Consider the following 13,646-nt stretch of genomic DNA (forward strand, 5'->3'; position numbering starts at 1 on the left):
CCCGTCATAGGCCCACTGGTGCACTAGAATGTAAATAGCTCAAACATCGACTTTGCAGTGTAGACCCATCATAGGCCCACTGGTGCACTAGAATGTAGATAGCTCAAACATCGACTTTGCACTACAGACCCGCCATAGGCCCACTGGTTCGCTAGGATGTAGATAGCTCAAACATTGACTTTGCAGTAAAGACCCATCATAGGCCCACTGGTGTGCTAGAATGTAGATAGCTCAAACATCGACTTTGTACTATTGACCCGCCATAGGCTTACAGGTTCGCTAAAATGTAGATAGCTCAAATATTGACTTTGCAGTATAGACCCGCCATAGGCCCACTGGTTCGCTAGAATGTACATAGTTCAAACATCGACTTTGCACTATAGACCCGCCATAGGCCCACTGGTTCGCTAGAATGCAGATAGCTCAAACATCGACTTTGCACTATAGACCCGCCATAGGCCCACTGGTTCGCTAGAATGCAGATAGCTCAAACATCGACTTTGCAGTATAGACCCGCCATAGGCCCACTGGTGCGATAGAATTTAGATAGCTCAAACATCGACTTTGCAGTATAGACGCGCCATAGGCCCACTGTTTCGCTAGAATGTACATAGTTCAAACATCGACTTTGCACTATAGACCCACCATAGGCCCACTGGTTCGCTATAATGTAGATAGCTTAAACATCGACTTTGCACTTTATACCCGCCATAGGCCCACTGGTTCGCTAGAATGTAAATAGTTCAAACATTAACTTTCCACTATAGCCGTACCATATGCCCTCTGGTTCGCTAGAATGTGTATATAATATATTATGAATATCTTATAAACCATTGAAATCAGACATTATTGTTTTTTCTCAGTCATTAATCCGATTAAAAAACTTATATTTGAATGTACAATTTATGTCTGATACTAACTGTTTTGCTGGCAACTTGGATGATTACCATCAAAACCACACACGGGCACATCGAGAGGAGTTGTGTTCCTATTCGGCCAGTGGATTGAGACGCCAGAATCTTTCCATACTTTAGTAATAGAATTGTAGACAGCTACTTTCTGAAAGTGACAAAAAATAACGCTAGGGAAATAACTTAAGTTTTACTTGAAAAATATAAACTTTAAAGTAAGCGTTGGCATATTTTGAAATAATAAAAATATTTTGAGACTATTTAAAAAAATTAATTCTGTAAGAAGTTACAAGATCTAGAAATTTGAAATTTAACTTAGGACTATATCTAGATCTAGTTATGAAACGTGTCAGCGGACATAAATATTATTGCTACAGTAATGTGTCCATCGACCACGTTTGAACTAAAAAAACACAAAAAACATGATTTAATGTTAAAACTCAAGTAAGTATTAAATAAGAAATATAGCAGTTTATTTCAAGAGAAAAATGCTTACACGACAGTGGCAACATTATTAATTCAACACATTCTGTATGAACTAATGTCAGTTTAAATGAGTTCAAACAGATGTATAGTTGTAGAGCTCACCAACTGGGGCTGATTAAACATACAATGTCGAAACATAATTTAATCATAATTGTTTTCTTACACGTATATCTTAAGAATAAAAATTTTGGGGAAAGGCTTAAAACCAAATGTCAAGAGTAGAATCTTCTTTGGTTAATTAGGATTTTTCCTCTGCTATGGTCCGCTAGTGGTCCAGCAGAAAGTTTGAAGGATTACACCGCTAAAATCTGAGGTTCGATTCTCTGCGGTAGAGAAAACGCAGATGGCCCTTTGTGTAGTTAAGTGCTTAAAATATGCAAACAAAACGTTGCTTTGAAAGAACTATCGACAAAAACTAATAAAATTCAACTATTGTGTGTTTTGTTTTAAATTAAGGTCAAAATCCTAATAAGTAAAAACACATTTTCAAATACTAACCAAGTTGTGTAAATGTTGTTATGTTATGATCTTTTTTTTAAAAAAAAACTTAAATGTTGTGTAATCTTTCTGTATCTAAAGTTAATGTGTTTGCCCTAACTGGTTTGGAAACACCACCACTCTTCATCCATAGGGCAAACGTTGGATGAAAAAAAAGTTGTGATATTTAAAATGGACTAAAATATTTACATAATGTCTATAAATGTGAAACAAATATTTTAGTAAAATTCCCCAATGTTTGTAATTATGCGTTATCATTCTCTGTTTCTTTTTAGCTTAACGTCAAGATTATACAATTAGTTTAATCTTAAATAGACTTAATGTTTTAAAAACAAAATTCAGGTGATACTTTATTAGCTGAACCGTTTCTGTGGTGAACTGATGTTGTGCTATACTATAATAAATCAATGGCAACTTTACAAGATCATAAGACAAATAATGTCTTGTTTTTCGTTTTAGTGCCTTTAATTGTTTGATATCGTTTTAGATTACTAATGCATATCACGAACACTCCACAATATAAGAATAAAACCTCCGAACACATATTCAGAATCAAGCATCTCAGTCTTTGATTTTAACCTCAAGCTTCAGATTGATCAATGTCATTAACATTTTATCTCCATCTGGAGTTGAAACTTTTAAGTTATTTTAAGCATAAGATAAATTCGAAACAATGAAGTTTTTAATTTCAGGACCATTAAATGTTCAATACAGTTTTATGCCAATAATGCATGTCACGCACATTTTACAATATAAAAACAAAAACTCCTATATCTGGGTTTTAACCTAAAGATAAACCATGCTTCAAGATGATCAAAATTATTAGCATGTTAAAGTACAATGTTAACTTACATCAAACACTCCAGTTTCCTTGTTAACATCTTTTAATACCATGTTGGGTTCCCGATCACCGTTGATGTTTATGTACAGGTCTCCAGATGTACCTACATGGTGATAAGAGTTGTAATCTTAGCTGGTACAACATGTGTTGTAGAATCGGTACAGTTAGATATTGACGATCATCAACAATGAAGACATAGAGTTTACAGCAGCATCTTCCAGCAACTAGTTATTATCATCAAAAATTATCTTTTTTTTTCTTCGTTAATTCATTTAAAACCATTACTTTGAAGACAAGTAAAAAACAAACTGTTTAATTATCCTATACAATGAGGATAAGTATTACGTCGTCAAGAAATTAACGTCGCGTTTCGGAACACTTTCATTAATCACCATTATCCCCCCAAAAAAACAACAAAAACAACACATATCATGTATAATAGTTAAACAATCGCCTAAACGTCACGTTAGGGTAGCATATATAATGTGTAAAGTTTAGTATACTCTAATCCCTTGTAGTGATGGTACACGACGAGACACACATTCGGCATGTAATGCTGTTTGAATACAAGAAGGGAAACAACGTCTCTGTAGCCACAAAGAAAATCAAAGAAGTTTATGGAAATGTTTTGAACGTTCGTAAGTGTCAACGGTGGTTCGGCAAATTTTGTTTTGGTGACTTAAAAACTGTGATGGAAGGGGCCGACATGTTGGAATTAATATTGATGCTCTGAAGACACTTGTTGAGTCTAACCCAAGGCAACACACTCGTGAAATGCTCTGAAATTGCATGTCTCTCATGAAACAATACGTAAACATCTAAGGAATATGGAAACAACCTTAAAGAAGGTGTTTGGGTGCCTCAAGAGCTCTCCAATGATCATCGTTTCCAACGTGTGAACGAACGTTGCTTCGTCTCTACTGGCGCGTAATACGCGTGAACCATTTCTGAACAGAATTGTCACCGGTGATGAAAAATGGATTCTCTCTGCGAATATTAAACGCCAAAAACAATGGCTCAGTCCTAGACAAAAACCACTTCCGACCCTAAAACCTGGATTCCATCCGCAGAAAGTGATGCTTTACATTTGGTGGGACATCAAAGGAGTAATTCATTTTGAACTGCTTTGTCCACAGCGTACTGTCAATGCAGAGATCTATAGTTAGCAACTGGAACGTTTAAATCAAGCTCTTCATTAGCAACGCCCTTCAGTCGTCAATCGGAAAGGTGTTCATCTTCTCCACGACAATGCACGTCCACATGTGGCATGTTTGACGCAACACAAGATTATGGAGTTGGGTTGGGAAGTTCTCTCCCACCCATTATATTCTCCAGATATGGCACCATCAGATTACTTATGCAAATGTGGAAGCTGTTAAAGAGTACATCCACATGTTTTTTGCTTCAAAGCCACGTGATTTCTTTAATCAGGGCATTAACAACCTGATTGTAAGATGGAAAAGCATCATCGATAAGAATGGAGACTATTTCATTTAATAAATGTTTTGTTTTGATATATAAGTTGTTCGGGTTTTTTAATCTAAAAACAGCGACATTAATTTCCTAGCGACCTAATACAAAGTTCCATGGATAAAACACATTTGTTTAATTGTTAGGGTTGATAACGGCTCCACCTAGTTGTAAACATTTCGTCAGTGTCTTTGCTTAGATAAATCCCCTACATCATAGTTTTAAGAGAGGTAAATGTGAACTAAATTTTAAAAAATATAGGTACTTGTTTCGTGTATTATTAAGCAGTTTTACATTTTTAATATTCGAATCTATTTACAAAACGTGATGAATCTTATACCTTCAGTAACAGAATCAAAAACTCTCTGCGCGATAGCTCTTCCGTTAATTGGATTTTCCCCTTCAGCTATAGTTTTATTCAAACCCGATGCGTAGAGCAGAACACAGTCATGGGTAGCGCTCACAAACATATTAACCTTGTAGAGGAAAATAAAAAGAGTATTAGTTTTACAGTTTCTAATTAACTGATGTTTTATTACAGCTTTAGATGGCAAGAACCGTACCAAAGTCTTCCAGTGATATGTGTGGTGTGGTTGTCACCCGTATAAACCATTAAATATGTTAAAAATAACATCATAGTATAAATCATTTTGTTGTTAAAAATCACCCTTAATTTCTGCCCTTGTTAGACACCAAAAATCCACCAATATCACTATAAAACCTTAGCAAAAGAGTTGTTTATCAATTACTGAGTATCCAAGGTATTACCTACTTCAAAAAAGAAACGTTAGATCCGTTGTTAATTCTTTGGACACCAATGTTGCATAACATGAACAGTAAGACATAACATTTTACAGTTTATAGTAATAACGTTATGAGATAAATGTAACTATATTTTTGTTGAATAATATATTTGTTTAACATCATTAAAACAATCTTAAAACGTCAAAACACTTTCAAAGTGAAATTCACAAATATGATCACTTGTTTCTTTTCTTCGAAAGTGATGAGAGAAAACGATAATAGCAGAAAGATTAAGAAACAAATAGAACCAAATTATACGTACCGCTTTACTGTTATACGAGATATTGAATTCCTCTTTAGAACGTTTCAGAACTTCTTGTGTAAATTTGCTATACTCATTCTCCTCAGGCTCCTGGACTGAGACGACCAGGAGAGAATGAAGAATCTAAAACATAAAGGTATCGTACTATAAACCTAAAACGAAGTCTATCATCGAAACAGATTAAGTTCTCCTCTTGAAGATTTGAAGATTCGTAAGTGCTTTAAAAAATCTTAAGACCAATTATGATGGCTAAGAAATCTAAAAAAAAAAATCGTAAATTATAAACTCTAGTATTTGTCTTACGTTATTAGTTATCTGGTGACTTTTTTTGTCCTTGTTAAGTATTTAATTATCAAAGTTAATATCTAAATCAAAGTTAATATCTAAATAATGACCCCGGTGACTCAGTGGTAAGTCTGAGAGCTATATCCTAAAATCTGCGTTTAGATACTCGTGCTAAACAAACGTAAATAATTTTATCTCTGACAAAGTACACCCAGAATTTTTCTCATTTTCTTCCATACGTTATATTAAAGAGATTATTATTTAACACAGCTGTTATTATAAAACAAATACAGCGTCAAACAGACACATACAAAAGGATTTACTGCATACACTACTTAACAAATAATTGTTATTACTTCTTGCAACATTTACACCCGATGCTTTGTGCAAGGATTAACTGTGAACGTATTAGTAGAGTTGTAAATAAAAATTAATTTCCGCCTTTTAGTGAGCCTGGCTTGGCCTTGTGGATAGTATATCGGAATGTAGATCCGAGGGCTCACGATTCTTATCGTTGCTGCAAAAACGAGAAGGAGAGAGATGATACGTTAAAAGAGCGACAGTAAAATTTCATTATTCGATTAAAATAGCTCAAGAGATGATGATGGTTGCTATTGATTAATTGCTTTTTTCCAGTCTAGCAGCTAAAAAGTAGGAACGGCTAGCGCAGATAGCACTTGATAGCAAACCTTCCAGTAACTGCAACCATTCACTGGCATTTGTGTGTAGGGTTATTAGATCTTCGATGGTTTTGGGGATTTGGTTGAGTCGGATTCAGGGGGATGAATAAGTGTAACTACCCAAGGCTTCCTGGATCGAAAGACCCCTTGGCCCAGCATGGCCAGGTGGTTAGGGCGCTCGACTCGCAATCTGAGGGTCGCGGGTTCAAAATCCCCGTCACACCAAACATGCTGGCCCCTTTCAGCCGTGGGCGCATTATAATATGACGGTCAATCCCACTATTCGTTGGTAAAATAGTAGCCCAAGAGTTGGCGGTGGGTGGTGATGACTAGCTGACTTCCATCTAGTCTTTCACCGCAAAATGGACGGCTAGCGCTGATAGCTCTCGTGTAGCTTTGCGCGAAATTCAAAACAAATAAACGAAAGACCCCCTCTCGACTAAGAGAAAAATCAAAAATATTAATCAAAAACTGGATGTCCCATTGAAAAACAAACTTGGAACTGTGTATCACTATGACAACAGTTATTTTAGTCGTTCCATATAAACCTATTATTTTGCAATAATTATTTCTTTATATTTATTATTAAAATTCGTTATCATTACATTATACTTATTATAAATATCAGAATTGGTATTTTGTATTGTTTGTTTGTTGTTAAGTACATTAAGCACAAAGCTACTCAAAGGGCTATCTGTGTTTTGCCCACCACGAGTATGGAAATTCAGTTCTTAGTGTTGTAAGCCTTCAGACTTATCGCTGAGCCACTGGGTAGCGGTATTCTGTATACTATTTACCAGTTACTTGTGTACTGTGTATTGCTCAAAATGTAGTTAATAAGTGGTATTAAACTGTATTTGACTTATTCATGAAATTAAGTTCTGAAGGCCTCCCTCCCTATAACATTTTTCTCGAGTTCCCCAAGTTCTTACATAGCTACGGGCTTAGGTAAAGTATTCCATGAATAATAACTTAGAGTTTTCAGACTGGAAAATAAAGGGTGGTGGATTTATGAAGAAGAGACAAAACATATAGACATGAAGAAGAGACACAACATATAAACACAGTTATTGGTGTGAATCCTCTGACGTTTCACTATATGTTGTGTCTCTTCTTCATAAAACGTCAGAGGATTCATCCCCAATAACTGTCTATATGTTGTGTCTCTTCTTCATAAAACGTCAGAGGATTCACCCCAATAACTGTCTATATGTTGTGTCTCTTCTTCGACACAGTTATTGGGGGTGAATCCTCTGACGTTTCATGAAGAAGAGACACAACATATAGACACAGTTATTGGGGTGAATCCTCTGACGTTTTATGAAGAAGAGACACAACATATAAACAGTTATTGGGGGTGAATCTCATTCCACTTCTAGAATTACTCATCACATTTTACCCTGGAAAATTAGTTGTCAATTATAAATCGTTCTTAATTTGTTGTAGTTTGATTCTTAGTTTATTATTTCATTCATTCACTTGTAAAAAGGTTTATGATTTGGAATATACATATTTCGTAATCTGTTGATCACTGAAGTCATCTGGATTCTGATAGCTTCAGCATGGCGTGAGTTTATTGGTTGTATGTTAAATACAACATCAGGAGGCTAGACTGTAGAAACTAGAATAGAATGGTAATTACTATGGGCTCGATTGTCGAGATTTGCTATTTGTTCTTGTATATATTTAACTGTCTACTCTTCATTTGACAATCTAAAGTATTGTTATTCCTTGTGTTTTGACAACTACTTTATTCATATTTTTGTACTTTGGTAATAACGTCATCTTAAAGCTTTAAACAGGACGTTAATGAATTTGTCGGGACTAAACGTCATCAGACATGTCCTTCACCTCTTTTATGTTTTCTTTAGCACCGCATTGTATACTTTAGCACCACATTGTATACTTTAGCACCATATTGTATACTTCAACACCACATTATATACTTTAACACCACATTGTATACTTCAACACCACATTATATACTTCAACACCGCATTGTATACTTTAGCACCACATTGTATACTTTAACACCACATTGTATACTTTAGCACCACATTGTATACTTCAACACCACATTGTATACTTCAACACCACATTATATACTTCAACACCGCATTGTATACTTTAGCACCACATTGTATACTTTAACACCACATTGTATACTTTAGCACCACATTGTATACTTTCTTGAATACTACGATCGTAATATCTGCAATGTGTTTAAATGGGTGACAATTGTTTGTAAATTATGGTGACGTTCTTGTTTTTAGTATTCAATCTCATTAAATTGAATTATTTTCTCCACGCAATATTCTATTCCCCTGTAGATGGCTTCACATTCATACACACTTTATAGTATATTATTACTCGGTATAGATTTTTCTATGAAGTTCTTTATTGTAATAAATGCTTTTAGAAAGTTCTCGTAGGCACAAAAACACAGAAAGATCAATACGAGCATGAAATTTTGAAAAGTGTTATGAACCATTTTGTTTGTTTGTTTGTTTTGAATTTTGCGCAAAACTACACGAGGGCTATCTGCGCTAGCCGTCCCTAATTTAGCAGTGTAAGACTAGAGGGAAGGCGGCTAGTCATCACCACCCACCGCCAACTCTTGGGCTACTCTTTTACCAACGAATAGTGGGATTGACCGTCACGTTATAACGCCCCCACGGCTGAAAGGGCGAGCATGTTTGGTGTGATGGGGATTCGAACCCGCGACCCTCAGATTACGAGTCGAGCGCACTAACCACCTGGCCATGCCAGGCGAACCATTTTGTACAACGAAACTACAATACCATTGGTTTTCCAAAATATACTATTATTTATATCGTTATTTAAAAAGGCTTGTTTGTTTGAAGTTAAGCTCAAAGTAACACAATGGGCTATCTGTGCTCTGCCCACCACGGGTATCGAAACCCGGTTTCTAGCGCTGACTTAAAAAGGAAGATCCTGTTTATCTCTGTTATGCTTAAATGATTAAATTTTCTTTTTTGTTTCTTTTCTTACGTGAAGAAATATCTGATCTGCAGATAGTTTTACTGGTTTTATTGTATTCCTATTTTTGTAAGAAATTATACACGGGCAATGCTAATAATAACTCCCACTTTAAAGGGAGTGATACACAAAATAAAACAGTTTAACAGCAAACAAACATTACCTGAGAAACTGGATTGACATCATAGTTTTCTTGCAAGTCTCCCAACTGGATATCGAGGCTCACTAATTCTCTAGTCAAGAAGACGTACTCTCCCTTACCCATTCCAAGATGATAAGCAGTGGTGAGAATGTGAGCAACCACGGCGTATGACGTCATCAGTATAAACACTGATTAAAAGTAATTTTATGATAAACATGATGACAGCAAATGCAAACTTAATAATAATAAGTGCAAGTGCATGAGAACACTATTATAACAAGTAGTGCCTATATAAATATACACAATAATGACAACATTACACATGTGATGTATTTATTAGATACAGCATGTATATTTATATTAACAAGTGGAAAAATTATTTACAAAAACTTAAAGTGTAGGAATGGGTGCACCAAAAAGTGAGGAAACAAGGTAGGAATGGGCATGGTGTGATAAAAATTCCTCTGTACAGACTCACAAGGAGGCGCGTCCAACATCCTGTCCATGTATTTTTTTTCATACAAGGTAACATGATCATTTTATGCATCATTCATTCATTTGTATATATATACATTATGTATGTATGTCATCAGGGTGGGTGTGTACCATAATATTATGGTATGTGCAAATGATGGTGTACGTGTACATGTGCTTGTGTGTGGTGTGCATTCACTTCATGTATGGTGTATGTACACATTGTGAGTGTGCATGTGTGCTGTATATAGGATGGCACACAATTTATAGTGTGCATGTGTGCTGTATATAGGATGGCACATATTCTATAGTGTGCAATGCCATTTGGGTGGTGTAGTGTGGGTTGTGGTTGCGTGCGTATACTAAGGGTTAATAAATTAGTTAATTAATTTAATTAACTACTTCACGCTAGTCCCTCTGCTATTGTTTTAATTAGTGCTCTTATAACTCTGGTATGTCTGTTTGTTACATTGCTAAAAGCGTTCAACAATGTCAGTCAGTCAGTCGGGGAGATTGAGAAATTTGTGTTTTTCTGAATTTTTGGTATCTGCTCTGCTGACTTTCTAAAGTAGTTCTACGTCTTGTAATTTTGTACGTGGTTTGTTTATCACCTAAGTGTGTCTTTCAAATACTTTTGAAGATTTATTATTTGGTTGTTAAAGGTGTATATGAGTAAATACTTTATATTGCGTTTATTGTGTACCCCCTACCACCACCATTCCTACTATAAGTACTAGTGTTATTACGATAATGGAAAAATGTATGGACAAAACATTCCCTCCAATGTGAATCCTTAAAGTCATCCCCATAGAAACTCGACTATAACTGATTAGTATTTCTACTTAATACATATAAATTAGATAACTCTAAACAACAGATTTGATGGAAATGTCTGGCAAACGCTCAATAATGTTCAGTTTGATGTATAACACTTACAAAATATCCACCAAATATTTTAATAAATCCATGTGAAATATTTTATTGACTCTATAGCATCATAAAGAATTGTGGACTTCTAGTGTAGCACACCATTCATGCAATTTAAACACAAAGAACCAACATATTCTTACTACGAAAACGGTAAACTGATACTTGCTAAGATTTTTTGGTTTTCTTTTGCAGAAGTAAACATGAACTGACTTAACTGATCTGGGAGATGATGTTTAACACTTACCACGTGCAACTTGACTACACCCTTTCAAATGTTTAGCGATGTTGAAATCTGGAGATCTTGAATCAAATAATTCCACTTTTGATGTGAACTCATTTTTCCTTTGAAAAATCTCAATCTGCAGTGCTTCTCTGTAGTATATTTCAATATCAGTACTGACATCTGACATCAGACACACGTGATACCATAGAAAATGCTGTAGTAACTTGAACGTGGCAACGGCAACTGTTTCAACGTTATACCCAACTCGAATTAATGTAGAAAATATTGTTTTATCGCCAAGATCTCCACCAGAACCGCCAGCAGTGCATATAGGAATGTTCCAATACGATGCCATTCTTCCAACTGTTAAAAGTGGAAAGGTACAGACTGGACCCATGAATGCTCTTGTACCATGCTCGAGTACTTCTTTTGCAGCAATTGCCGCAGCTGGAATAGCTTCCCGTCCTGAACAACCGCTATATCCTCCCACATAGCGGGTGGTGAATTTAATGTGGGGATACATTTTCTGAACTTTTTCCACAGCGATTTCAGTAGCTGGTTTAAAAACTTTGAAGTCGAAGCCTGACGACGTATCTGTTACTGAACGGTTGAGAAACATGGCTGTTATTCTAGTTTCGAAAACGAACTCCGAATTAATACCTAAGCCTAAAATCAAAACTAGTATCCATTGAAAGCAGATCATCTTCCAGAACTTCCGAGTTCGAGTGTACTGTAGAGAATGAATAACCTTTGTTCAAGATATATGTATATATAACATAGTATTTCTGTTCAACTTCAACTTTGTGATTACAAAGACAAGTATAAATGTAAATATGCAGCAGTTAGTTATTCCTGACCATTAATGGTTCTCATCAACTTGGTAAAAAAAATTCCAGATGTCATTAGTCGTCTATATAGACGATCAATAAGTGATTAAACTACTGAACGAAATTCAGGATACAGTTTTTGTGATTTATTAGTCTCTTCTTGTCCAAAACATTAAAGGAATCATTTGACGTTATTGTTATTTTTCTTTAATGAGACATACGATTACATGATTCACTATTTAACCAAGTATTTTCTAAAAAAAAATATTTTTATTACAATACCTTATCAAAGTAGAAGAGAAACTATAATAGTTTTGAGTCAATTTTTGATTATTATATAAATATTCACTGTGAAGGTTCATTTAGAAAATTCACTTGATTTCTTAAAAACAAACATTCTGATTGGTGCACCTTTTTAAATCACGCTATCATTCCAGTAACAACAAGAATGATCTGAACTTTAACTGCAATCGTCTCTCATAACTGTTGCATTGAAGAGGAAACTACTTTGTTTCGAATTTCGCGCAAAGCTACGCGAGGGCTATCTGTGCTAGCCGTCCCTAATTTAGCAGTGAAAGAAGGCAGCTAGTCATCACCACCCACCGACAACTCTTGGGCTACTCTTTTACCAACGAATAGTGGAACTGACCGTCACATTATAAAGCCCCCACGGTGGAAAAGGCAAGCATGTTTGATGTGACGGGGATTCGAACCCGCAACCCTCAGAAATGGATACTCATTTTCATTCGTCTTCTATCATAGGAATCTAGACAACCACTCACAAGAACAGTAAACATACTTGTTTCTAAATACGTTTCATTTACAAAAACAAAAATTACTCTAGATTCTATTGATAACACCCGATAATCAATCACTAATGACAGTTCACAGTAAATTATCAATTAAAAGTATAAGTTAACACATCTTATTAAAAATTATTACAATATGCAGATATTAATACAGAGGCGTGACGTCACACAGAAGAGCCGTGGCACTGTTGAAGATTGTTTAATCTGCATAAACATACTACAAATGTACAGATGTTTGAGGATTAAAATTTCTATTAAAACTTCCAGATAATAAAGTTAAAATAAAATTAGAAAGTTCAAGTCATTTTTGAAGAAAGAGACAGCTGAACACAGTTTTTTTTTTTTGGAAACTTAATAAGATATTAGTATTTGTGTATCTCGGTGCTCAACGGTAAGTCTAAGGGCTTATAACGCTAATAAATCGGGTTTCGATACTCGTAACGAGTAGAGAGCAGGTAGTCAATTGTATAACTTTATCATAAGAATTCAGTTTACCACTGAGCCACCAGGGGCTTTTGATATGTCGAATAGTAATTTGTGTCTGTAAATCGGCACGTTTTAAGTAGTTCAGCGTTTTACTGATTGTCTTCCAAAAAAATAACAGTTCATAGCAAAAGTTTCTGATGTACTTTCGTTAATCAATAGATAATTCTATATTAATTAATTATTTGGACTAAAACATGCTTTTTAATTAAAACCATATTTTGATTATACAGAACCCTGTTGTTGTTTATTAAGCTACACAAAGCTCTGCCCACCACGGGTATCGAAACCCGGTTTCTAGCGGTATAAGTCCGCAGACATACCGCTGTGCCACCTGGGAGGGGATATACAGAAGCTGTTGTTGTTTATTAAGCTACACAAAGCTCTGCCACCACGGGTATCGAAACCCGGTTTCTAGCGGTATAAGTCTGCAGACATACCGCTGTGCCACCTGGGAGGATATACAGTAGCCGTTGTTGTTTATTAAGCTACACAAAGCTCTGCCACCACGGGTATCGAAA

The 13,646-nt window shown here is 35.5% G+C and overlaps 1 protein-coding gene across 1 annotated transcript; it reads right to left on the minus strand.

The window, feature by feature from the left end:
- Positions 1-1,260: 1,260 nt before the first annotated feature.
- On the minus strand, positions 1,261-11,625 carry LOC106462256 (atrial natriuretic peptide receptor 1-like). Its single transcript, XM_013922156.1, has 6 exons — positions 11,028-11,625; positions 9,401-9,567; positions 5,273-5,395; positions 4,547-4,682; positions 2,748-2,839; positions 1,261-1,314 (listed from the first exon to the last, which is right to left on the minus strand). The coding sequence occupies exons 1-6, from the start codon at positions 11,623-11,625 to the stop codon at positions 1,261-1,263; spliced, it is 1,170 nt and encodes a 389-aa protein (XP_013777610.1).
- Positions 11,626-13,646: the final 2,021 nt, after the last annotated feature.

The sequence above is a fragment of the Limulus polyphemus genome, unplaced genomic scaffold (assembly GCF_000517525.1).
Source record: "Limulus polyphemus unplaced genomic scaffold, Limulus_polyphemus-2.1.2 Scaffold1127, whole genome shotgun sequence".
NCBI lineage: Eukaryota > Metazoa > Arthropoda > Merostomata > Xiphosura > Limulidae > Limulus > Limulus polyphemus.

Bases quoted from the DNA above. Each gene is read 5' to 3' on its own strand.
- LOC106462256 (XM_013922156.1), bottom strand. From the start codon at position 11,625: ATGTTTCTCAACCGTTCAGTAACAGATACGTCGTCAGGCTTCGACTTC. The intron at 4,683-5,272 runs GTACGTATAATT...TTCCTCTACAAG, and splicing joins TCTCGTATAACAGTAAAGCG to GTTAATATGTTTGTGAGCGC. The intron at 1,315-2,747 runs GTAAGTTAACAT...GTGTTTTTTTAG, and splicing joins AGGAAACTGGAGTGTTTGAT to TTCAAACGTGGTCGATGGAC.